Source organism: Syngnathus floridae, chromosome 10 (genome assembly GCF_059516105.1).
Source record: "Syngnathus floridae isolate MCC-2025c chromosome 10, RoL_Sflo_1.0, whole genome shotgun sequence".
Taxonomy (NCBI): domain Eukaryota; kingdom Metazoa; phylum Chordata; class Actinopteri; order Syngnathiformes; family Syngnathidae; genus Syngnathus; species Syngnathus floridae.
The window spans coordinates 6,614,482-6,641,678 of record NC_142422.1 but is presented as its reverse complement, the minus strand read 5'-3'; the positions used below and the strand labels follow the sequence as shown (position 1 = coordinate 6,641,678).

Genomic DNA, 27,197 nt, shown 5'->3' with positions numbered 1-27,197 from the left:
TTAGCATCCAAGTGGGATTTACTACAAAGAGTACTGTAGTTCACTGCTTTTTCTAATTAGAGTTGCTGGTGACCTGAAACTTATCCCATCGGACATTGGGCAAGAGGTGGGATACACTCTGGACTGGTTACCAATCAGACTGACAGACAATTCAACTCTCACATACACACATTTGCACAAATGCCCTCTTCATAAAATGTCAACAGTAAGAATGGTATGCACACCACTCCATCAAGGCGATGCCAAGATTGTATGATGTATAAAAAAAGAAATCTACCTTTTTAAAATCAAGGGTGCAGAGCTTGGCCTTCTCCCCAAACTGCCATTTGCACTGCGTGTCTGCATCATACAGCTCCCCTGGCAGCTTTTCGGGATAACGGTACTCCTCGACTCCAATTGGTTCATCTGATAGGCACAAAGCCTGGGCCGAGCTGGTGAAAAGTACAGGACGGTGGAATACATCAGAGTTCTTGTTCTTTCCATTCGGTATTTTACATTTAATAGTCACATGTGCACAAGACGTTGATGTGGTATTCTTCTCATAGTGAATAAACTGCCCACTGTGCTCCCCATAAGAAACAAAACCCAAATCAATTTTTTTTTTTACCCTTTCATGGTATGTTAGGTTGGCTAGTATAACAAATAAACTGCAAGGATTTTAGTGGGAAACTTTTGACACAGTCTACTTAGAGCTATTCCCGGTGAGAAAATACATAAACTGGGATGTCTCCTGATGAGTGGAAGGAAATCCTTATCTTTCTAGCCACATTACTCACGACTGATTGTTTGTATTGCTATGGAAACACAACATTCTAGCAAACCTCTTTTTAAATGTATTCGCACTCAATTTTAAGAGAAAAAGCTATGTCACCTGTAATCAGACAAGCGGGGGATTTCCAAAATTAAGTGATGTCAGTGTGGAAAATTTAAACACAGCAGTCTGGGGAATTCAGTTTAAAAGTAAGGTTCAAAAAGCAGAAAAAGACAAAATATTTTAACAGTTTCAATGCAAACATTGAAATATTTCTCATGGCCACTATAGTTATACTTTTGCATTTAATATCAGTAGATTGCACATGTCTACATGTCATCAGATGAGCTAAAAGATAAGAATGCACCTTTATGAATGACTGAATTTTGGATGAGCTTAAAAGGTGCGGCTAACAAAAACATCTGTACGTTTCTTTAAGTAGACTGTCATGTAAGCTGACTGTCAGTTTAATGTATGACTTAAAATGTTGAAGCAGACTTATTTTTTTAGTCATAGATGACTGACGGTAAGAAGGGTTAGAGTGGAGGCTGACTTTCACAAAGCTTCTTTGAACTGACATTGGTGGAGCCATTCAGCATTACAACAAACATGCACTTTGAAACCCTTTGAAAAAAAGATCTGAGTTACTGCATACATTGCTCATAAAATGTCTAAAATTGGTTATAAAAATATGTAAGTATGCATATAATGTGGACAAATTATGTGAAGCTTTGGATTTAATAATTAGTGGAGCCTTCTTCAGCAGCAATAATGCTACCTGTAGTTGCAGATCAGACCGACAGAACAGTGGGGAGGAATTTTGGACCATCCTTGTTTACACAACTTCCCGTCAGCAATATTCTTGATATGCCTGATGTGAATTGCTCTCTTGAGGTCATCCCTCAAGAGAATATTCTCAATCAGGTTGAGGTTAGGACTCTTAGATTTGGCCTCCAAGACAAGGCATGTTTTCTCCAGTTAAAGCTTTTCTGTTGGTAATTTACTTTAGTCCTTTGGGTTTCTTTCCTATTGCATCACTCATCCTATGTTAAATTTCAATTTGCAGACAGATGGTCAGTTCCTCTGCGAAACTTTGGTCAATGATAACAATCTGTCTAGGGCCTTCAGTAGGTATAGCAGTCCCAAACCATGATGATAGTTCACAGCTAACTTGAGGTTTTAATGGTGATTTGCGGTGCCAATTTTTTTTTCCACATATCGCGTTGTGTGGTTTTTCCAAACACCTTGACGCTGGTCTGTCCACACAAGTCTGCCAACATTTAAGAAAGCAACAGCTTGCTCCAGTGTGTCTTCCATTGACATCTACTCCTGTTTGATGTTTTATGTAAAATTGTCAACAGACATAAACATGTGCCAGAGACTTCTGAAAGTGTCTAGCCAACCCTAAATGTTTGTCTTAATCTCATTGAGCATTCTGCACTATGCTTTTGTAGTCATCTTTTCATAATGGGGTAGCGAGAGTGCTACATTTTCTCCATTTATAGATAATTTTGACTGGAGTCCCTGATAGGAGATAGACGCACATTAAGTAAGTTCATAAGAAAGTGCAAGAAGATCCCTGTAAAGTTGGCAAGAGCGATCATAGATCATGTCTGTGAAGTAGGAATTCGGATTCTGCCTTACCCCCAATCCTTCATAGCTGTGTCATGACTAAGGTGGATGATTTTAAAAATATGTAATAAATATGATAATGAAAATGTCTTCAACAAATTGATTTCTACAATAATTCAGATGGTTTGATGCACACTGTTGTCCTGTGTCTCCACAACTGTGAGTGGGAATATTTGCTAGTTTAGTGACCACATTGGTAAATTTAGTAGGAACACTGGCTCTGCAGCTGTCTGTTTCTCTCTCTCTCTCTCTCTCTCTCTCTCTCTCTCTCTCTCTCTCTCTCTCTCTCTCTCTCTCTCTCTCTCTCTCTCTCTCTCTCTCTCTCTCTCTCTCTCTCTCTCTCTCTCTCTCTCTCTCTCTCTCTCTCTCTCTCTCTCTCTCTCTCTCACAGAAAGAAACACACACTCAATGCATACTTGCTTGCTTGGCTGAGCAGGCTGCATGCGTGAAAAAGTTACTGCACAAACATACAGCACACACACAACTAAAGTCTGTGTGGACACTCACTCATGCTAAGTATGAATATTAGTTCCAATATCAGCTATATTTTTAACCCTCTGGTATATTATGAAAACTATTTCATAATTCCTTTAGCAAATTTAAGAGCGGTTTACACTAACCTAAATGGAACATTTACTTCTCCTCTCCAGTATGTTGAATAATATTATAAAGATATACACCTTTTACCCTTATCGATGACAAATTGTCTCATGGTAACACTGTAATTTAATTTATGAATTGCTCAAATTACTGCCTTCTGTCTTTTCTTACTTGAGAAAACGGCTGAGGTACTGGCGGCTGCATGCAGACCATGAGAAGATACCGTTGTGACCAGCCAACGTGGGAGACATGATATTGCCTTCTGACTTCTTACAAATGTTTCCTTCGCCATCATGGACCATTCCAAAACTGAAGAATGAAAACAAAATATATTTGCATAGTAGAAGGAAACAATCATTGTCATTATGGCAAAGTTGGAAATCCTTACTTATGTCCAGATTCATGGGCAATGGTGAACGCCAATCCTAGACCTGTGTCCTCATTAATGGTGCAGCTCCGGTACTTGCTGCACATCCCACTTATAGGGGCAAAACCTGAAAATGGTGTGACAGTTTTATATTTCAACTTGAATTTGCAGTATCCTTTAATACTGTATGTTTTGTGAATGCTGAATAAACTCCTTGAGTATTATCAATGCTATCAAACTTTTCTAGAACAATTTAAATAGTAACTAAAATAAATAGGCTTGATTTTGGTGACTGCCACTGAGCATCTGTTTTTATTGCTGTCTTTTATTTCCGGAACAGAAGTCACTGTGTAAATATACTATAGATGTTTGTGTGTACCGTCAGGAATATAGTATCCCGCAATTAACCTTTATTATTATTATTTTTTTAACATAGTCATGAAGACACGCACACGCTCACTGAATTGTGTTTGTGTGTGTGTGTGCGTGTGTAGGTGTTTTTCTCACACTATGAAGGACAATAAAGTAGTTGGATTGTCATTACATAAATGAAGCGGTTGTGTTAGATACCACTCACTTAACTCATTGTGTTACATTGTGTGTGTGTGTGTGTGTGTGTGTGTGTGTGTGTGTGTGTGTGTGTGTGTGTGTGTGTGTGTGTGCCAGCCACATATTCAATTTATAATACAGCAAAGAATGTGCTGTGGTCCAAGTAAAAACAACAATGACCCTAATAACTGTAAAACCATTGATTTATGAGAACAAATATGTTTTATTATGCAAAGGTCTGGCCTTAATTATTTTTTTATGGGAGAGAAGTTCAGATAATTTGTTTGTTGTGTGTGAGCCTATTTATTTTTTCACTGAATTAGAAAAAAAATGAAATATTTTTAACATCTGTTTCTATGTCACACCGTGTAACAAAGAAAAAGAGCATCTTCCCAGAAAGAGGGGACTATAATGGATGAAAGCTTGTGGCTTAAAAAGCACGAAATAAATGAAAAGAGTTGACACAAAAAACAAATTGTCCTGATACATTTTTAGTTGCACTCTATGATATGCAATCCATACTGTTCCCCTTTTTGTCCTCAAAAAATCTTTATCATTATCATTTTTACTCACAGTTAGATGGCTAGTTTTAAGGAGTACAATGACAGTGACAAAGATGTACCTAGCGTGTCACACGGTTCATTCTTCCACGAGCAGATGTCAAGTCCTGTCAGTAGAATGGCGTGGTCATGGCGCTGACCCTCCTGGCCTCCAAGAGTGGACTGCCACTGGCAGAAACTGTTGAGTGTATGGTCTGCGTGGTGACTGATCACCAACCCATCCTGGGACATAATGGGAGAGATGGGAACTAAACTCAGTCTTCAGAAAGCAATGGAGAAAAAGATTTTGAATAGTAGAAATTATGACTGATTCAAAACGCATACCACACTTCAGTATGTATCTACCTACAGCAGCACGACAAATCAATTTCCAAAGCTTATAAAAAAATCTTCCTGTCCATTTTCATTTGCCATATTCTCACCTGCTCTTCATCAAGTAGCACAAGTCCCACTATAACGATATTGATGCTCCCTCCTATAGTACCATCTTTGAAGAGGCTCGACACCTAGACATAAGAAATTATAAGCAGTGACTCTCACACCTCAGCTAGTAAAAGGTAGTCCAAACAAAAAAAAAGATACCCTTGGTGTCAAGACTTTCACGGCATTAGCCTGTGCAGGTGTTCCTAATGTTATGACATTCATGTTAAAGCTTGAATGGTCTCTTGATCTTGGGCCCTTGCTCACCCTTGCCATTTAATCAGGTTGAGTAAATACCACAGGTACTTGTCACTCTGCGTTTATCTAATCTTGAAATTCACATTCCTTCCTTATGGTGCTGATGTTTGGGGGTTTTCCTGTACTGACATATGTCTTGACTCAGGGCTGTGTTTTGTTACCAAATTTAAGTGAAAACTCTGAGGTCAGAGACAATCAAAACCACTTACTTAAAGTTGAGATCTCCCGAAACACATACCAGATTGTCAAATTCCAAAACAGCTACAGTCAATCAGTGAATGTTTTCATTTGATGATTTACACGTGTTATGAGACTAATAAAGGATTTCCTTATATTTTCAAAATGATTACAAAACATGTTTACATGTAATCATATTTTATCTTACTCCACAGCCAGAAATATAGAATACCATGAAACATATATGTCTAACAAATGGAGGTGGAGGATCTTAGAGTATACACTTTGATTTTCTATGATGTCAGAATTTTAGATACCTATGGGAGTTAGTGTGGTCAGGGTCAGTATTTTGTGTGTGCTGAAAGTTCATACTGCATTTCAGTGACATGGTTAACACGTCAGCCTCACAGTTAGGTGGGTGCGGGTTTGATTTCACCTCCGACCCTCCCTGTGTGGGTTTTGCACGTTCTCCCCGTGCCCGCGTGGGTTTTCTCCGGGCACTCCGGTTTCCTCCCACGTTCCAAAAACATGCTTGGTAGTCGGATTGGGCACTCCAAATTGCCCCTAGGTGTGAGTGTGGATCTTTGTTAGTTACTGTGTGCCCTGCGATTGGCTGGCAACCGGTTCAGGGTGTCCCCCGCCTACTGCCGGGATAGGCTGCAGCACGCCCGCGACCCCTGTAGTGACAAACGGTATAGAAAATGGATGGAAGGCTGGATTGACTTGACCGAGTTTCGACATGGGAGCCATGTTTTGAAAATAGAAGGATTATCTTTGGATTTGTCAGTCTGTCATTAAGAAACAAAATGAGCATGACAGAATTTTCTTTCAGATCATCTGAGAGTGACAAGGGAACACTGAGCTGTGCAGTCATGAGGTCATCGCAATATCAGTGTCATGTTTTCAGATGGGTTCTCTGATAAATAAGAATGGCAGTCACTTAATCCCAAATTAAAGACAGAATAAGGTTTGAAAGGTGTCACTGAGCCAAACACAAATAAGCATCAGACCTTTTGCTCATCTATATTTGCACGTATAAACTGTAAGTATGCATGCATGTGTGTATGTATATGGGTGGTTCTCAGAAATTGTGGTCCAGAAGTGGGAAATGAGAGCCCAAAAATAAACTTGCTCAAAACCAGATTAACCAATTATACATGCTCTGAATCAAACCTTCCTGCAGTGTGCTCTGAAGATGTAATGATAGTTCACTTACCCCTTTGTTCGCAAGAGATTGAGAATGTCGTGGTCTACTCCATTGTGTCATATTGGTTCCTGTGCACCAAGCAATGAGCAGTCACGTTAAAAAAAAAAGAATAATCGAATTAATTATTTTTACATTTGAACAGCTTCACTATCTTCAGATAAAGGACAACTGGTTCAAATGACCAATTGTATGTTGAAAATGAACTCTGAGTGATAAATAATGACTTTCATTAACGCAGCATTACTTATGAGGCACGGAAGATGCCAACAAATTATCAGCATTCACTTTGCAAAATACGTCATGTCTGCAACTAAACTGTGCAACGCTCTGCTGACTCACACGCAAGAATGCATTAAAGAATTAGGATGTGCCACTAGCATGAAACAAATTAGCGATCTATTTTATTTAACATTTGTAGCCAATAAAATTGACCCCATGATAGACACTAATCTTACTCGATCATTGTAGGACAAAAAAGGATTACTTAAACATGTAAAATTGTATTTTGAAGCCAACAAATTGAACTTACTAAAGTCGTTTTGCTGGAAGTATACAGTAAATCGTAGGAGTAGATTATGAGTGCTACCTTGTGGTAGGAAGACCTTTTAATTTCAAGGCTGTGTTGTTATGTCACAAAGAGGAAGCGGACAGGACTGCCATTTTTCCTCATTCAAAATACATTCACACACAAATGACAGCACAAATCTCAGTCAAAGTTCTTTTTTTTATTTGCAGTATGTCTGCAATATGGTAAGCAGTGAAATTTGATGACTGATTGTAAAGGGATGAAAACAGTACCTCTCAAAGTGAGTCGGCATTTGACCATCATAATGGACCACACTTTCTGAGAACCACCCATGAATATATGATAAAGTGGAGATTGACACAAGGGACAGTTAGTTGGGGTTGTGACAGTAAATACGGGGCTGGAAGTGTTTGCCCTGTGCCAGAAATGTCTAGCTACGGCCCTGGGCTGAACCAGCGTTGATGTCACCAGCAGCCCGACACGGCCAACAATTGATTAACGACTGATGTGAATTCACCATTGACACTTCATACATACGTCACAGTAATACTTTATAGTACATGTACTTCAATTTGACGTTAAGCTCATCTTCCCCAATCAATTATAAAGGGGCTGCTCTGCTCCAGTCACTCTCCCATGTCTGCTCAGCGGCTCCACCCGATTCCCCAAGTTGAAATGAATTATTTTCACATGGCAGACGTGAAAATTAACCCTCTCGACAACTCTATGAACGTAAATGAACTGTGAGAGATCGTTTTTCACAACAATGCCACGACTGTAACTGCTGTTTTGTCAAACATATGTATATCAACTATCTATGCTCATCAACTTGTTTGAGGAATTTGACCCATATTTTTCCTTCTTTAAATGTTTGGAAGAATAATTTTTACTTCATGAGTTTAGTTGGCCGGACCTCCGAAAACAGGCTGGGGCTGTTGTGGCGCCATTGATTATCAAAACAACAACAACGTTTTTTTGTTCAATACAGCGTGCAACGAACGGTAAACACTGTGTGGAACAATTCGATTCAGTTCCACATATTGTCACACCCCAACTCTATAAATTATACTACATATGTACACTATTAGTATATTATTATATTTCTAGTTTTAAAGATGTTAATAAAGCAATGTGGATAGTGCAAGTAATATTGAATCAGTGTGTGATGCAACTGTAAAACAAAGACTCTTCTCACCATATTGAGCACGGTTAGGACATACGTAGTAATGTTCTCATGGCCGTGGTTGTCCATCATCTTTTTGTCTACGACCACCAGAGTCTCAACATTGAGGTTTCGGTTATTTTGGTTCTTTACGATAATTGCCCTCTTGTTCCTGGGAACAAACTTGTACTCATCTGGAAGCAGGGAGAGATGCTCTGTTGGAGGTTTTGGCATGTCTGGGGATGGGGACAAATATTAGGACAATACAAAAAAGTCACTGGCAAATGAAAGCAATTGGAACTTCATCTTTAACCAAAATAAAGTGCACAGGTATGCATCTATTAAAATAGAGCCCTTAATCTGGAACCAATCACCCCATTTAATTTTTTTAGATTAGCCTAAACCCTAAAATATCCCCGTTGATCACAGTTATTTTGTTATCAGTTTACACTTTCTGGATTGAATGTTTGCTTATGTAGACTGTATGCAGGTGATCCGCCAATGAGGATTTGTGACTAAAACCTAGCACAGGTGTTCACTGATGTTATCCTCCGAGAATGAAAACACAGTGTGTTTTCACTCAGGGAAGACAGCTGGAGCGCTGCAGGTTAATGGTGTTGGTACCAGTTCAGACCTCTATGACACAGCTAACGTTAAATGATCTTAAAGTCATTAGTCAAGCCTAAACATTTATCGTGGTGTAAAGTGAATATTCAACCAAACGTACAGTGAAGATTTCCCATAACCTTTCTCAAGCCATGTCAAACTAAGTCTAAATGGAATTTTTTTTTTTTTTTTTTTTTTTTTTTGCTTTCTCCGGCATTCCAAAACCATGCATGTCAGGTTGAGTGAAGACTGAAAAATGTTCATGAAAGCCTATCTGTGACTTGTGATTGACTGGCAATCAGGCCAAGGTGTACCCCACGTTTCAACCAATGACAACTGGAATAGGAGCGTGCTCAAATCTAATGACAAAAAGCAGTATAGAAAATGCATGGGTGGAAGTTTCAGAACTCCTTGTGAATCTCACTTCATTTTGCATTTCTGCATATTCCTGGCATCAATAACAGAGTACTTTTTTTGATACTTTACAACAGAATGAGAAGTTTCCCTTACATACATTTCTTCCGTCTTCCGCAGAAGTGTTGCCTCTGCTTCTCTTTGTATGTGTAGTCATCCTCTTGCCGATGATTGCTGTGGAAGTTTTCTCTGCTGTGATGCTCCTGCTGGTCACCATGTCTGTTACTGTTGCTGGAATAATCACTTTGCTTCTGTTCCTGGTCCTGTTCATCAGTCTTTAATTCAGTTTGCCGTCTCGTGGCATAATTCCTGCTTGATTTATGAGGGACTGAATCTGGTGATCTCTTTTTAACCACCCGAGTACGATGAGCTCTCTCCCTGTCACTCTTGTAGAGAATGTGTGGCTGGTGATGGGAAGGTGCTGTGAAGTTCTCTTTTTGAGCAAAGTGGCGGGGCACCGGTCTCAAGAAGTAGTCTGCATCCTGAGTGCGAATCAAACCTGACTGGAGACAAGATGCAAAATTTAGCAAGTTGATATAGAAAAAATATGACAAGCAAATCACTTTACATTTTATAAGTTATATTGTCCAACATCTCCAGGAAGACATGGAAAGTAGACTAAAGGGGTGCAGTTATATTCCACATAGACATACCAACCTTCCCCTTCTCCTCTAACCTTTCTATTTGTCTCTCTTGGCAATTAGTCAAGATTCAACTTGGCCCACCTTAATTACTGGCTGTGTTTCTTCATGTTCAACATCTGTTTTTGCTGCTCAGGGTTAGACCTTATTTCAAAATCTATATCAGGCTGTCAGATAAAAAGAAAATTATGTGAGGATGGCTGGTCCATATCCTTGCTATACATCTTGAGTTGAGTGACTTGACAACTTCAAATAACCTCTGACTAATGCGCAGTTTAAAGTCAAAATGATGACGTCATTAAATATTCTCTATCATGTTTGTTTTTGGGGTCGACTAAGATGACTTGTAATTGGTAGGAAGAAGACAGAGGTCTCTCCAAATTAATGGTTACACATGTCTTTTATCACACCAATCTGTGGGTGAAGAGTGGAAATCTTTTGAAAGCTTTAATGGGCTTCCATAGTAGCAGCCGGGAGGTTGTTAGCTAATCTACAGTGTATATGTATAGTTTATACATTATGTGCATGTTGCGGGTCAGCAGAAACTTAAGTATGCATAGTATGCATGTTACTATGTGTGGATACATATGACATGTGTTTGTAGGTGTCCCCCGCCAGTTATGCCAGCACATACCCACTATATATTTGGACAGTGACGCTTCTCATTAAATAAGTATTTACTGACTCTCAGCGTCTGGCTGTGGCTGGTCAAAAATAATGGTCTAATAATACGGCGAGCACAGTTGTCGAGGGTTTCATGCTGACAGTTTACAATACTTTATATTACCATTGACATGAGCAGTATGTCATTAGTCTCAAACGGATCCTTGCCCATTTTGCATTAAAACAGCAATTTACGAAACAAGAAAAGGACCATCCATCAACAATGCGCAATACAAATGAAAACATGTTTTTGGTCTTGAGTGGGTAGATTGGTGACTTGTTTACGGGTGTTTTCATGTCAGATAATAATCATTTGCCAGTGCACAATAAGCAGTGTGTCTCAGAAAAACAAATATATTAAGTTATATTTACAGCCAAGTACTATGCTTTTAAACCCCAGCACTTATCTGTTAGGGCCTGTATAGTGACAAAACACATAAATTGTGTGTCAATTGAGCCAAGTTGTCGCTATATTTAGGAACTGTTCTGATCACACAAGTGGCTATTTTTTTTCAAGTGACCAGGAAAAACCTTTTATTCAGGCCCTCTTAATTTATGCCAACATATGAATAAGTTATTCTTTTGTGATGAAAAAAAAAAAACTCAGCAAACAAAACAACCACTTAAAAATAGTTTGCACCCTGCATTCCAAAAACCAATAACATTGATCAGTTTGAACATTAAATATCTCATCTTTGTCTATCTGCATCCACTACTACCACATTCTTATATCCAGAGATTCGGTCACTCTACTGAGTACCTTAAATAGCAAAGTCATCAGATTACACACTGTACTCCACAAGGTGCGAATAGCAGTCATAAAATGCCTGAAACACTACTTGGGACGGTACAAACAGCTGTCTTCTATGGAGTCAGACGCATCCAGACAAGCCGCAACAGGAAGCGTTGGGAGTGTTGCTGAAAACGGAACTAAGAAGGGGAAGTGTTCAGTATATGGAAAAGTGCACCTGACCACGTGTGGAGTCCCCTTTCCTCCTGGCATATAGCCCCAAAATAATTTGGAACTACGATTTGTTAGGAGAAATACTGCAGTTGTTGCCAGCCTACATATTTTTACTAATCGATGAGCACCATAAAATACAGTGCTCCACTGCAATACAGTTGGCAGAAATGCCCCTTACAAACAATGCTAATCCAACAAATTTATGTAGATCTTTTATTTTAATAGTGTTTGTCAACACGAAGCTCAATAAAGCCATAGGATTCATGCTAGTGTCGGAGCAGGCCAAACCTCAGTCATCTGCTGGCTTACCATAAAAAAACACATTTGAACACATTGGAACCGAGGAACACATTTTCCAATTGACTTACAAGTCATCTTGTAGGAACACTTGATTAGCTTTCCTTGATATGAAAAGTGACTACGGCACTTTTTCAAAGTTGCATCACATCTAGGGCGCATCAGTCATTCTAAATATTCTTGGAAATCCCAGAGGTAGTACAAATGCGTATCATTCTGTCATCGCTATCACTGCAAGCCCTAAAGCAAGAAACGAGCCTTTTACAAGAGGAAAGCACAAGTACCTCCAATGGTTTGCAAAAGCCTTATCCTTTGGACACAAAACCATGTTGTGCCATAGAGGTCAGATTAGAATCAAAATGTGGCAAGTATTTCAATGACTTTTATGCATGTTTTGAGAATATAATGGATGCCTATTCAATAAAAAATGCCATTTGTGATTAGCACTGCTAAGTAAGCTACATAAAATGTTATTGTCATCCTGCAAGAGTGTTAACAGATGAGAGAAAAAAAATAGTTTGAAAATGATTATCTCATAATCAAAGCCAATATGTTGGCCGTTGTGATCTTAAATATTCCACCGCGTGCAACTTTCACAGCATAAACTATTCTTCAGTCATGCATACATTCTGTCATATTGCATTATTGGTTCCACAGTCGGAGCTGCATGATCTCTCTGTTGAAATTCTGAATTATCAAACAATACCCTAGACGCTCATCACTAAAGAGAAAAGTGAGTTACAAAAAAGAACCGCAGAAAGGCATGAATTTTCAAAGTTTAACGTCAGCAGTTCAGAGTGAAATGCAGGCTGTGTGGAACACTTGCTCACAGTATAATCAGGACAAGATGGACAATATGTGAAGATTGTACAGGCCAACCTACCACAGTGATATATATATATATATCCATGGAGGCCCCAGCTGACCTCCGGCTGGAGGTCAGGGGGGCTTCCATGGCACACAGCCATGCCCAAACAGAGTTCCAGGAGGCCGGCTACGAACCGTCCAAGCCACGCTAGTTCCCGGGCCGGACTCCAGGGGTGGCTTTTAAAGAGTCCACCCGCCCTCCTGGAGCTCTGGCCGGGCGTCTGCCCCCGGCACTATTTCCTGTCTTCTATCTATCCCTGACTTTCTTCTTCAAATACGTTTTTTTTTTGGGGTGGAGGGGACAGTCCCATAAAAGAAAGATTAATGTCATATGAAGCAGACACATAAAATCATTACTTTATGGACTCCTCTTCCACATGTCAGTTGCCGCACATTTTTCGCACCATTGGCAGGCAACCATTCGATCTGGTTGGCTTTTATTGCAACCATCATTCACTTTTAACGATGAGAATTTTTATGATTGAAAACTTCACTTAAAGCTGATCAAATCTCTACGTGGGTGCCCAGGGCACAATGACTTTCCAAAGTAACACCTTGTAAAAAGATGTTTCCATACTTCAAAATGTCTCTTGGGGATACCAATTACCAATCTCATCTATTTTAACAATGTATTTAAAGTCACCTTACTTTTCCATCAGTGAGTCGGTGTAAGCAATACCCTGGCGGACAATAACCAGTCTGCGAATTTGTATTTTCCGGGTCATTTCAACACAGTCTTGGGAAAAAAAAAAAGAAAAGTAGATGACATTGTCACCAGTCAGCCCGAGCATGAAAACCACATTTACACAGTGCTCGCCTTTGACTGGATCTTTTTTTATTCCGTAATCCTGCCACACACGAAGAAGCATCCCAAGGGTGCCTTTCTTTGTGGTTAAAGAGCGAAGGTCTCAGACAAACAATTCCAACTACTAAATACCCGTATGGAATCGATTGAAAGTAATTGAAAATAAATCAGTAACAAGCAAAAGTATATCCTGTTCTTACTTGCTCACAAAGCCTTGAAATAATTGGAATGACATGTCCTGCTTTGTACTTGAACTTGAACGTAGAGAAAAAAACAACGTTGAATTGATCTGCCTACTGTGAATGTCAGTTCAACACTGAGCGGATTACATTGCATTAATGTAGTCCTTTGTTCTCTTGAATGCTAAGAGGACTAGCATAGCAATTTACAGTCTTATGGTGGAGCTGCTTGACTTAAGCTCAATTATTGTCATTCCCTATTTAGTTTTTTATGTAGCAAATAGGACCACCAAGAAAAAAAATGAAATTCCGCCAACTGTCTTCACTGAACAAAAGAAACAAGGATTTGTCATTGTTGCAAATTACAATGAATCCACCAATGTACCAGCTGAACACGCACACACACACACTCACACATGCACGCACGCACACACACGCACACACACACACACACACACAGACCTAATTTATCGACCGCTCCCGTCTCATTCATACGTACCCTTCCGTAATCTGACTCCAGGCATGTTCAGACTCACCATCCCCATGCATGTGGACAGCGCCACTGACGAGTTGACCTTTAGCCTCAGTGACCCCTGGTAAAAGCAGAGGTGGTCTTGCTGGTAATCCCTCAGGCTTTTGGTGCCGTTCTTTCCCAAGACCTGGATGGTGAAGCCAGGTGCAATCAGGGTGTCGGACGCCTCCTGCAGCTCCATGTGGAAGTCCTGCCCCAAGCCGCTCACCCGGAAGTGAGTTGTTTCACTGCTGCCATTAGTGCTTGAGGTGGATGCATCTGGAGATGCAGATCTTCGTCGTCTGCGCTGATGGTGGGCAATCTTATGGGAAATGTACGCACCTTGATGGTTGACCTCGTACGGAGATACAATCTCATATTCTGGTCAGGATGGGAAAATGAACAAAAATGAGTATATCATCAGAAATGCTGAATTGTTTGAGTCAAGAAACTCTGAGAATATGTGATGGAAAGGGAAATGTTGAAATGTTATAAATTAGATAGGCAATTTGAATTTGGCATTCATATGAAACATTAGAAATAAATGACAAAAAGTAACCCAATGACAATGTCAGTTGAAAACCACTTCAATTATTACAATATGTCAACACTGCACTCAGGGTTGTGTTCACTCAATCACATGACTTGTATATTTGAGTTTGACTAATAATGGCCCAGTGATCTGATCCTCTTCTCTGTTTTTTTGCAATACTTGTGTGACTTAGCAACTTAGTCCATGTGCTGGTCCAGTTTGCATTTTGTTTAATACTTCTCTGTTATATTTTATGTTTTCACCTTATTTGGTAGTCATAGACAGCCTTAAGTCCAATCATGTTAAATGTTTTTTGCATAAACAGCACATCATTTAGTTTACGCTCGGTGTTTAGCAGTTAAAAAAAACGATTCTTCCTTGTATTTATATTCTTACAATACATTTTATACTTGCCCTAGTTTTACTGGAATGTTTCAAAACAAGAAAGGGTTTCAAGAAAAACAATTTGCAACCAAGCCACTTTAGCGGCGAGTGAATCAAGTTTTACTATTGCTTTTTTTTTTTTTAAACCTTTGCTGAGGTCAAGTAACTGCAGGTCACAAAGGCAGATGGTCATAGAGGCCTCTTAGGCCAGCTACTTTACTAATGGCCCATGGTAATTGAACCAAACATGTTAACCTTTTGGACCACAACACAATGACTTTCCCATATTGTTTCATTCGTCGCCACATTTCTTAGCTCTATGTTGACCAGTTATTAACCAGCCTCAATTTTAGGTGCTTCCATGCAAATGATGGTGAAAGTGGATGCTTGGTTCTAGAAGCTAATAAAATGTAGTTGATGAACTTTGAGTCTGCAAGAAACCAGCAAGCATATTCAATTTCACTGTTGACTTTGTTATAGCGGTACACTTGGATAATGGTATAACTGTCATGCCAAAGGAAAGTGATACACAGTGGAATTATCAGCTAATAGCCATCATAAATAGATAAAACTTGCGGTCAACAAAAGCCAGTCTCACTTACCAATTATTATGACCTGTTTTAAGATACCCAAATATCGATTAAATATAGCACAGAGCTCTTAACATAGACAGTGTCAGACAGTGTGTCATCAGTATCACGTATCGGTGGTTTGAAGCTGTGATGCATTTTGATGCTGACATGGAGCACATTTTCTCAACATGACTTATGCTTATTAATGGGTGCAGTTGTTTCAAACAACATGCACTACTACTGCTGTTTTTTAGCATGGGTGGTCATAACGTGGAGCCCATCTCTTGGCCTTGAAGTTTTATTTAGCTGTGTGATCTTACCACAAAGACCCCAAAGGAGCCCTCAAATCCTTCAAGTCTGAAGAGTCTACTTTGCAGACATGAAGGCACTTAGACGAAATGCAAAACGTGTCTAACTATCTTCATTTACCTTCCCCCAACACACACACACACACACACGTTTAAGTCCACTCCTGTTTGTCCCCCACACCCCTTGACTCAAAAACCATCTGCAGCGACCCATGTCTGACAGTATACAAACAAAGAGTCCACGGGAACTGAGCACACAAGCACACATATCTTGTCTGATGGAACGTGACGAGATGCAGTGGTTAGTTTGTTGGTTTAGTGGCTCCTGAGTGCCATTAGTAGACACACTTATATGAGGTCTGACCAGTGAGTACCTTGGTAGTTTTGATATCGGACCTCCTCTCCAACCCATTTTTGCATCCTTCTATGCATATTAGCACTACCCAAAAGACCTCTGAATAACATCATGCAAGAGAACCGCTAATAGTCAGAGCCCATATTAACACACAATGAGTTGAGTTTTGGAGGGTTTACTTGTCACAGTGTCTGCTTATCATGCCAATTGGGAAACATAACAAACAATCTATTAATCCACATGGCTGCGTGGCCAAAACAGTTGCTGATGCAGCAAACCACATCGATTTGCAGTGGGAAAACATAAAACAGATGAACATCTCTCAATAAGCAGTTGCTCTGTCTTCAGAAAATGACATTGGCACAATTGTTTGGCATTGGATCACAATACTATTCTCTTAAAGGAATCTAACTATTTGATGGAGAACCTAACTATTTGATGACTGTGCAATTAAACTACATCTGTCAACCTCAATCACGCTATGAAAGACGCAATCTGCTGCAGATTCTCAGTGGTGATGTATAATAAACCGTGCAGGATGCCCCGCAGCGGTGAGGAGAGGCACTTCTTTCAATTTATGAGCGCATGCATGAGTAAACCAGGAAATATATGCAAAAAGACAATAACTCAGTCAAAATTATAATTCTTCTCAAAATACCTGTGTGCTGAGGTAAACCAAGAGAACGAAGTAGATCCGATGAGCCGGTTGACTCAGTACTTGCAGCACCATAATTTAAAAGAACGCCCTGCAAAAAAAACGTAACGAATCTGTAGAAGTTAAATGTGAGACACATAAATCCTAATAAGACACGCTGTCAGGTGCGTTAATTGACAACTTCCTGCAACTGCACAGTGCATTTGCACGCATCCTGAGCGATCGCACTTGCAACTTACTTGACTTAATGCGAGACTGCAAGCAAAATGGAAAAATAACATCGTCCGCAAGTGACGCATCCTTTCAGCGCAGGTCAGTTACAAAGCCGCCGTGTCTCCAGGTGCCAGGTACGCTTCTCCAAGTAAATGAAGTCCTGATGAATGGATCATTGCCTACTTTAATGTGCAGAGTAGAGACTCCTTTTCAGAGTCACTTTGCCCCCCCCCCCCATCTCGCTCTCTCTCTCGCTCTCTCTCTCTCTCACGCGAATGGATGCGCAAGAAATAGTAAGCGCATGTCACAATATTATCATCAGAACATCACGGGGTGATGACACTTGAAATCCCCTCAGTATTGTTTGTCATATGATTCACACTGTTGGTTTCTTAAAAAGAAACATAGATCCAGAAGTTCAACATACTCAATCAAAGCATCAAGTCAGAGTAAAATTCAAGATTTTGCCGCTCATAATTGACTTACCTTTTATCCCCTGCACTGATTGTCACGACACTGTTTTGCATACTATAATTGGTTTCTCATTTCTTCAAATTGTATCAAAAACCCATAATGACACACATATCTACTAAATTTTGCACAATTCTAAAAACTCCATGCATTTATTTTCATGAAATCATGAGTATGACTTGTATAGTAAACAATGATTTCTCAGCCATGCAAATTGCTTTTAATTGTGTGCAAACATTGAATTTCATTAACACTGGTTGACTGACGTTGAAAATATGCATTTACTATCAAGACTTTCTCTGTATTCGATATGGATGGCATGGATGTCCTCTCCTGGTCAGTGAGACATTTTGATTTATTTATATTCATGATAGATGGAGGAAACACCATACTGTATTGTAAAATTATTTAATCTGACTCTGAAGATGCAAAGCTGCCTGCTATGCCTAGCGTTTAGTCCTCCTCTGTATGGGACAACCCAAACTTTCAAATTTGGATCAACATTAACTTGCATAAAGGATGTGATAAGACATGAAAGAAAATTAAAAAAAAATAACTGCAACCAAAAGATCCCTGAGTGCTACATCACTTCAAACAGCACCTATCATGTATAATATAGCTGGATATTAGTGCCAACAGTCCCTTTTCCTTTATTACCTTTGACAATGTAATTTTCCTCTCAGGTTTGTACTGCAAATAGTGTATGGGAACTTATTTTATTGGGCAAATGTCCTTTATGATATATTTTCCCCATGTAATTTTTTCTGCATTATGGTATGCACACATGAAATTGAGCTTTCACAAGTCCAAATCTTGCAACCAAAATCCCCAAATAAGCACTGCAGAATCCACCCTCCAGCAGGTCTTGAATCATTTGCGATTGATTTAAGAAATAAAAATTCTGACTCTGCTCAAACTACTCACCATTCTCCCGTCTCGCTTATATACAGCAGATGCTCTGATAGGAAACTTGCCAGAATGCCTCAACTCACCACAGGTGTTCACAGACTTACTCAAGGGTGAGGGAGTCAGCGAGCTGGGAGTGCTTGTTTCATATTACTGGAGCAATTTATCCTCCCCAAAGAAAACCATGAGATTGCAGAATCACAGCAGGGGATATTTGATTGTGCATGGCTCAGGATCTGTACGAAAGAGAATGGGATATTTCAAATGGTTGTCAGTGGTTTGGAAAGTTGGCCAACTATCCACTCCCATTAAGTGCGCCTGCAGACTCTGTTTTGATTCAAAATGAATGTTATGGAAAAAAAAAAAAATCAAACTGATATTTGTCAGTGTCTCACCATAAAAAACAACACAAATCTCTCAGATAGTGAACAATATTAAATGAACAATACTATTAACTGAACAATATTATATTTCTAAAGGTAGGTTTACTGAAAGAAAAATGGGAACAATATTGAGAAAAAAAATCTACAAATGACTATGTTGGGTCCACTGTTGTAGAAAAAATGCTATTAAATACAGTTTATAATCTCTCTTAACAAGAAATAACATTAAAGAAAATAATATTCAAGGGGCCACTTAGTGTGTGTGCGTGCCACATGTAGTCCCCAGGCCGCCAGTTGCTGATCATTGATTTAATATATTCTCGACTGGTATACTTGATCCAGAGTTATTCTTCAGCTTGACAATCTTGGGTAGACCAATGATAACATGTTAATTCTTACCATGTGTTTGGAGGTGCAGAGTGGCAGCTTCTGCAAACAATACACTGTATGATACTTCCTCTGAAATGAATTCACAAAAGGAACATATATTATGTACAACAAGAAAACATTTTTAGCATAAGTGTGGTCAAATATTTTGATAACAGTTGAATGATCATTTGCAAACATTTTCGTTGAAAAGATGCAAAGTAGAAGGCTTTGGGAGTCTAAAAGCAAACTAAATACACTATAAAAGAATAAACACTGTTTAAAGGGAATGAGCACAAATACCCGGTGTCTGTATACAGACGGGGTGCTGTGAAGGATCTGACCTTTTAACCCTTTAGCAGCCTTACACCTCCCAGTCTGCCTGCTCACTGGTTTGACTATCAGATGGACCAGTTTCATGCCTGTCTGTCTTCCATCTGGCGACAGACGCCAGGAACGACTTGGCACTCAAAGTGAATTTCTTTCATTCCATCATACATGGATGTTCTCTCTTTTATTAGAAAATAGACAGCATTTATGTAATGCTTTCATGAAATAAGAAAGGTATGCGTGATAACAATGAATGAAAGGTTCTGGTCTTTGGTGCTGTAAAGTGGAAGTGAATTTATGTTTCACAGTCAACTACTTAAATTTTTTATCTAGACCCTTTATGGTTTTTCCTGTGTGCGTGTGTGTGCGCGTGTGTGTGCGTGTGATGGGATTCTATTTTGTGTTTGAAGCTCTCCTAAGTGAATTTCAATTACTTATGTCCTGATTTGAGTGGGAACCTGCACATAGAGTATGTGCTCCTATGTTTGTGGTCTGGATGCGTAAGTGGACGTCAGCTTTAAAATTCCTCTCTGTGCTTAACAAAAGGGAGGTTGATGGAAGCTGACAGGGAGCAAGCGTGAAGGTCGGCGGGAGAGAAAGATGAAGATGAGTGGAGCAAAGGGAGATGGTAGTTGCCAGCAAGTTTGATGGCTGCAGGTTTAAACAAACGTAAAAGCTTGGACGGATATCTGTGGATTGATGCATTTGTGGTTAAAGTGTGATATTAAAAACCTACACCCACTGGGGATTAATCTTTTGTGTAAATATTTGCAAATGTGAATAAGTTTGGCTTTTGGCCTTTACTGAACCAGTTTGTGTTTTTTCTATTAGGAGCTGTGCATTTGTGCTAATTATTGGTCATCAGGTTTTTGTGATCACTGGGGCAGAAAAAGCATCTCTGGAGGGGTGTAACCCAAAACCAAAGTGGCCAGTCTTATGACACTCTGCAGGACTAAGAGCCTGCTAAAGTTCATCACCTCTGTATTGTGTAAGCAGTGCCATTATTATACCCCCCTTCATCATTGCCTCAATAAAATAACTGTTTCTCAGAGATGATGAATTTTAATTCGACAAATGGTTAAGAATGCGACCTATGACTGCAGGCCCTCAGGTTTGGTTCCTAAGTTGGGATGAAGTGGCCACGAGCAAGATACAAATAGGATTTGTAAATCTGCTCACTTGCGTCTTGCCTAAATGTTGATTAAGTGTGCTAAAGTGGGTTGTTAGCTATCTAGCTATTTGTTCACGCGGATACAAATCCGCAGGAAATTGTTTTAGCTCCACCCAAACATTTGCATATCGCAAGATTGGTGGCAGAATGTTGTTTGCTTGTCTCGCCGAAGCACTCCAACCCACACAAGCCGCTGTCCATGCACGGGTTAGGGTTAGTGTGGAATATCAAATTAACAATAATTATTAGTATTGCTTTTCTTTTCTTTTTTCTTTTTTTACTTGCACAAGGATAAGCGGTTCAGATAAGGAATGGATGGATGGTACTTGCAAATGCATTTTATTGCTCTTGCAGCCATGTTGGAACGTATTTGCCAGTCATAATCCTTTTCTCCACAATGTCAGTTCCAGGCTTGTGTGCTAAAAGACCTTAATCATAGTTTCGGAAGAAACAAACAAAAAACCCCGTAGTTTTTCACCAGGTTACAAAATTTGACTGTAAGGGGAGCAGCTCACCCCGTGCAGTACCGTGCTGCTAGTCATATAAATGAAATTAAAGTAACAGAGGCTTTTTATTATTCCATTTACCCATCTAACAATAATGTTCTTTAGGTCATTTATCATACATAGAAAAATAATAATTACTAAACAACCATTATAGGTCATCATACAAAAATAATAATTACTAAACAACCATTATAGGTCACCACCTCCATCAGCTTAATTCACCATCACAGACAAATAGAGTGCCATATATTGTAGGAACAAAGCTCTATTTTGGTTTTGAAGTTCAAAGGTCTGAGAGTGCAAGTTTACAGAAGGTGTCATGGTTGCCTAAGCGTTTGTGTCAGTGAACCTGAAAATATTGGTCTGGAAGCATCAAACAGCAAGAGACACTGGGGGAAAATCACAGTGGGAAGCTACTGAAAACACACCTATGAAACAAAACACGATGGCATGTGATGTATGAAAATGTATTCTATAAAACTGAGAAGTAATTGATGCACAAATTAATTCAGAAGTTTTGGTTGATTCCTGTTTGATGCAATAACTTAACAATTACCATCAATCAAAATACTGTGAATGTGAATCACATCTGATTTTCATTATGTGCTATTCGGCATCTGACTTGGCCTCACTGATTCATACAAATTGACTTTCAACAACACATCTTTATTTGACATTTTATTTATAAATTTGTATCATTGATCAAAACATTTAAACATAAAAAAACAGATTAATTACATTTCTACTGAGCCAACACAAATGGTGGTGTATGCATGTACCCCATTCACAAATGGACCTCTTAATAGTAAAAATTGAAAACGTCATGTCAGGTTAGATATTTACTGTATTTTGGGTGAAGTGATTGGAATCACTTTTGTATTTATTGTTGACTCATCTTATTATGTACTGGATGTAGCTATCACCACCCATCTGAATTTGAACTTATAGTGGTCATTATCTGGGCTAGTTAAATAAATCAGTGTTTTTTTCCACAGAACTTGAAGATGATGGAAAGCACCACAACATTGACAGAGACGTTGGGTGGCTTTCAGGGTCACCTGACAATGAGTGTCAATTGTCACTGAACTCCACATGACCTTCAAGCAAGTGGAAAAATGTGACAAAGGTGAGTCAAAACCTTTTTTCCCCTTGTCAAACGCTTTAACACTTTAATCATGGTGATTCAAATGTTTTTAGAAGTGTTTAGGAATCAGGCAGGGCTAAATGATCACACAGCAGGGCACCATATTCTGAAGCTCATTCTTACAATTAACACTAAAAACAACAGTAGATTAACTCTGTGAGGATGTGAGCAGAGACCTCCAAGTTTTTTTTTTTTTTTTTAGGTTTGAGGCGCTATAAGGGACATAATTTAGTATTCTTCTCGCATTTACTATAGGAAGAATCTCGAACAAAATGCTGACAGGGGTGGTGATTGCGATTTCTTGATTAACTATGCCCCCCCCCCCCCCCCCCCAAAAAAAAATTCTGAGCCTAAATTAATTTACCTAACCTCAAAACAACTTTTATATTCTTTTGGATTCCCTTTTAATGGTGCAAGTTTGCCCTCTTGTGGACTTTTTCTAGTACTGTTTTTGGACAGCATTTTAAGCATATTTATGGCGATGTAACAAATGCATCACTTAAAATGATTAGTTTGAATGATGGAAGTTAGTTAACTCATGTTTCTACAATTTGTGATAGTTCTGAACATTAAGCACACTTAAGCATACAGTAATATCATCAGAATGAGTATTCAATAAATGAGGTAATGAAAATATATAAAGTATAGACGGGAATTCATGAAACAAACATAAAACACATCATATTTAGTGAAAAAATATATATTTACCCTCTTGTTGAAGCCACACCATTTTACACTGATGATCTATTACTTGCAAGTCTCATTGTTCAAATGCTCTGAAACAAAGTAAGATTCTTCTTCTAGTGATATTTTGTTTAACAATTGCTGTGAGAATATTAATATTTTGACTATGATGACATCACTAACATCAGTCAAGAAGTCACGCGGGATTCCTTCTGACACCATGAATTAATTTCTCAATCAATTCCCTCTCCCATTTCCCATCTGAAACATTTGAGAAGATGGAATAAGTTAATAGATAAGATAAAAAGTTATCTCATCTCCCATACGCTTTTAAACATAAAAATTCAAAGTAATAAAATGACCTTCATAGCAACACAAACAAGGGCACATGTCTCTTACCAACAAATTTCTCTTTAAAATGCCCCTTTCAATAACAAACATGTAATCATTATCTTTTTCACTCCATGAATATTTAATGAAAGAACACCTTCCATAATAAGAAAAATGAAAACAGGCGGACAAGCAGAGACAGAGCTTTGTAAAAGGGAGTATACAAAGAATATAAGCCCTTTCGTCATTACGATGGCCCCTGGTACTCGGGGCTACAAAGGGATCCTTTAATTCCTCTTGCATTATGCGCTTCAGACACTTTCATGTCCTCCGAATGGGAGCTGGTGAATGGGGACGAGATGGGGGATTTGCAAGAAAAATTCTAATATGTCTCTTGCTATGAAAAAATATGCACATACATTTTGCATTTAGATTCTCCAAGGGCGGTGGAGATGAGATGGGCACATGTCATCGACCATGCCATGCGTGTGTGTTTGTTTGTGCGTGAGCGTACATGTCAATTTATGTTTACGTGAGGAGACTCTTCCTATAATGGTTTGCTTTTTATTCATTCCTCTTTGTTAATAATAAATTGCCACTTCCTACGTGAAGTTGAGAAAGGTCATGTGTGCTATTCAGAGCTGCTTATATAGTATAAACTATGCTAAACTGTGAGGATGGGTGCTGGTGGTGAAACTGAATGGTAAATTCAGTGACAAAGGTTAACTGGTTTGCTGTCTGGCTGACAGGGTGACTGACTGATTTCCAAGTGGCTGCTGGTTCTACTGCTTTTAGGGAGGAAATTAAGTGGCAGGTGGCTGTTTGACAAAATAGCTGAAAAAAAGTCCCAATTTCTTACTAACTTGTAGGTGTGTGCCTAATTAGTACAAACTGTCTGACAAGATTGGTTGACGGAGACGATAGGGAGAAACCGTTTGCTGCTGCTCACCGTGCACGCTTGTGTCATGTCATCGATAGAGAAATACGCTGGATAATGAGTTTTCAATATTTTGTACGATTGAACTTGACTGATCTCGACACTATTTACGAACAGATGAACTTAAACTGTTTTTCATCTTCATGGTATTCACAATTACATATCCCAACAATAAATAGCTGTTTTATTGATAACTGTAGAGTATTTTAGTAGCACATATAATTTTCTTTCTCAAATTCAATGGACTTTTAAGAGATGCTTATTTTAGTTTAAAGAGAAGAACTGTGCAAACGAGGGTAATTCAATTCAGCAGGACTGCAATTAAGCAATGTCGTAACAAGGCAATATTCACAACCGTGGCCACAGGAGGGCACAGCAGGCTCAGCTGTCCCCGTTGTTTTTATGAGATGGAGGTAACGGAAAAGAGGGGATATTTTGATGTCTTCCTTCTTTTCCATTTCTCTTATACTCATTCTGTATGTGTTGCAAGCTTTTTGTGAAATATCTCTCTCACACACACACACACACACACACACACACACACACACACACACACACACACACACACACACACACACACACACACACACACACACACACACACACACACACACACACACACACACACACACACACACACACTGTACAGGGTAAGGATACAGTACATGTGAAATAGTAATTGATTTGATAAATGTAACTCCTGTTATTTATTATTGGGAATCGGGAAGCATGAGCGATTCCTTTGGAACAAAAATTTAATCTAACTTTCTCTGAGACAGGATCATTATCAATATTTTGGCCCCCAAAAATGTCACTGTTAAATTGCCTTCCTTGTTTTATTTCTACCCATATAATGATGCCATAGACACGTTAGTCATTATCCCAAAGTATAGAAAAAAATATTTTTAATCATCTCAACTGAACTGATGATAATAATAATAATAATAATAATAATAATAATTACATGCACATGATCATTTATAATAAAACACAGTATAAGGAATTAATTGCATTATAAAATGCTAAATATGTCAAGACAGGTTTACTTCTTAACACAATGAATTTCAGTATGTCAAAAGACATATATTTGAATAACATAAACTCAATTATACTATGTTTCCTGAAAAGTCTGTTATGACAACAGCACCACTCTAACCAGACCTCTCATACATATTTACCGGCCATACTGAAGTGTGTGAGATGACTTGGATAATGCAAACACTGCTTGAAATGTTGCAAATGTATCTTATATGCATAACCATAGAGTTGACCTGTACTTGTTTTTTGGGGAATCAGGATTTTTGGAATTTGGGGCAAAATTTGCAGGTATGATGGGGCATCATGCAGAAACCTTTTCCATGCATACTTTAATGAACTGTCCTTATAAACCCTCATTGTAGCGAGTTTTAGTCTTAATCTAGGTACGCAGGTTTTATTTATGGGTATGAATAATTAATTATCTATTAGAATATCCCTCACTCACGCGTTGATGGAGGTACACATTAATATTTCAATATATTAGTGAGACCTGGCCTTACAAGTATTCTGTCTATATCATTTAAAGTCCATTTTTCTTGACAGGTCAGCCTCATGTCTCTTTAAAACATGCATTTGAATGACCAAGAACATTAGTGAAATGTGACTTTACATGACATCCACTTCATTTTATGCCAAGCTTTAATTTACTGCATTTTGCTGACCTCAAGGATGTGAGAGAACCACTCACATTTACGAGCCGCCGGTGAAATTAGTCCAATGTGTTGAATCTGGAATGTCAAAATATTAGAGCATATAGAGTTGTGTACTTCATTGTTGATAGTTTTACCATTCCAACTTAATAGCTAAATGTCTGAATATGTAGATTAACATTCTTCAGCTTGTGTTGTTTTTAAAAACTTGGGTTCTAGACTTGGCCAAGCATTTTTCACCTAATTGGCACACTGGTTAGTTTCATGAATTTCACTATTAACCTTCTGTGAGGCCTGCCTGCAACTCGTGTTGTAACACTGTAAAGCAAGTGAAGTACTGTTTTTATAAATCTTAAAATCCAGTACTATTAACTAGCATCTTAATCAATAGCAGCACTCTCGAGTTCCCCGGCTTCCCCTATTTCTTTCCATACGGTTCTATTATTTATTTCAGTAGTCACATTTCTACAAAAAACAAGGTAGTTATATATGAAGAAAATAAATCATCTCTCATTAAATATGAATCATACTGTTTGTGTTTGAGTTGCTTTGATGTATTGTCTATACTTACTGCGTGTTTACACTTGCCAGAAAGTGCATAATTAGTAGTCGAAGCAGGTGAAGTACAATTCCAAGTCTTTGTGCGAATGTGATGCTTGCGGATGCATTCGTCTTCAATCTTGCGTGTGTGATGGCAGCTGCTGTCACCTAAGAGAGCTGACAGTAGTTAAAGACAGTAAAGATGTGTGTAACAATATCACTGTCACTCCCTAATGGGCTGTACTTTGTTGTCAGCAAGTGTGTCGACTGCCTCGCTCTTCGCTTTCTTTTTCTCCCACTTTTCCCACCATCCTCATTTCCCCCCTCACGACATATTACAGGTTGCCTTTGGAGAGCTGCAGCCATAATAATTTGGTAAAACAAGCAGACAGGTATAATGCACATTTTATTTGTGAGCTTGATGTGTGTGTCCATTCTTTATGCACATGCCACCATTACTTTTTATCTTCTTCTTTTGTGGCTACTTTACCCACCTGGAAAACCTATCAAAGTCCTCCCCATTAAAAAGCCTTTTGCGGCAGATTATTAGCCCCTGTTACAAGGGC

At 38.8% G+C, this 27,197-nt stretch overlaps 1 protein-coding gene and 1 long non-coding RNA gene across 7 annotated transcripts in view; one reads left to right on the top strand and one right to left on the bottom strand.

Moving 5' to 3' along the window:
- adamts16 (ADAM metallopeptidase with thrombospondin type 1 motif, 16) overlaps nt 1–18,669 on the bottom strand; it is a 32,797-nt gene extending 14,128 nt beyond the window's left edge. Inside the window, exons 1-11 of one of the 3 annotated variants that reach the window (XM_088387450.1) lie at nt 18,571–18,669; nt 17,202–17,335; nt 16,966–17,053; nt 14,182–14,537; nt 9,330–9,732; nt 8,243–8,445; nt 4,882–4,965; nt 4,522–4,681; nt 3,372–3,477; nt 3,155–3,292; nt 278–431 (exon numbers count right to left, since the gene is read on the bottom strand). In XM_088387450.1, the coding sequence (XP_088243576.1) occupies nt 278–431; nt 3,155–3,292; nt 3,372–3,477; nt 4,522–4,681; nt 4,882–4,965; nt 8,243–8,445; nt 9,330–9,732; nt 14,182–14,537; nt 16,966–17,053; nt 17,202–17,261 (1,752 nt within the window). In that variant the 5' untranslated portion in view covers nt 17,262–17,335; nt 18,571–18,669. Of the gene's footprint in view, nt 1–277; nt 432–3,154; nt 3,293–3,371; nt 3,478–4,521; nt 4,682–4,881; nt 4,966–8,242; nt 8,446–9,329; nt 9,733–14,181; nt 14,538–16,965; nt 17,054–17,201; nt 17,772–18,570 lie in introns of those variants that run through there. The other 2 variants (XM_088387452.1, XM_088387451.1) reach the window with 2 other exon arrangements.
- LOC148392145 (uncharacterized) overlaps nt 17,090–27,197 on the top strand; it is a 247,396-nt gene continuing 237,288 nt past the window's right edge. For 3 of the 4 annotated variants that reach the window (XR_015860896.1, XR_015860897.1, XR_015860898.1), the window contains exons 1-2: nt 17,090–17,274; nt 22,304–22,434. This is a non-coding gene — a long non-coding RNA (uncharacterized LOC148392145). The remainder of the gene's footprint in view (nt 17,275–22,303; nt 22,435–27,197) is intronic. The other variant, XR_015860895.1, reaches the window with a different exon arrangement.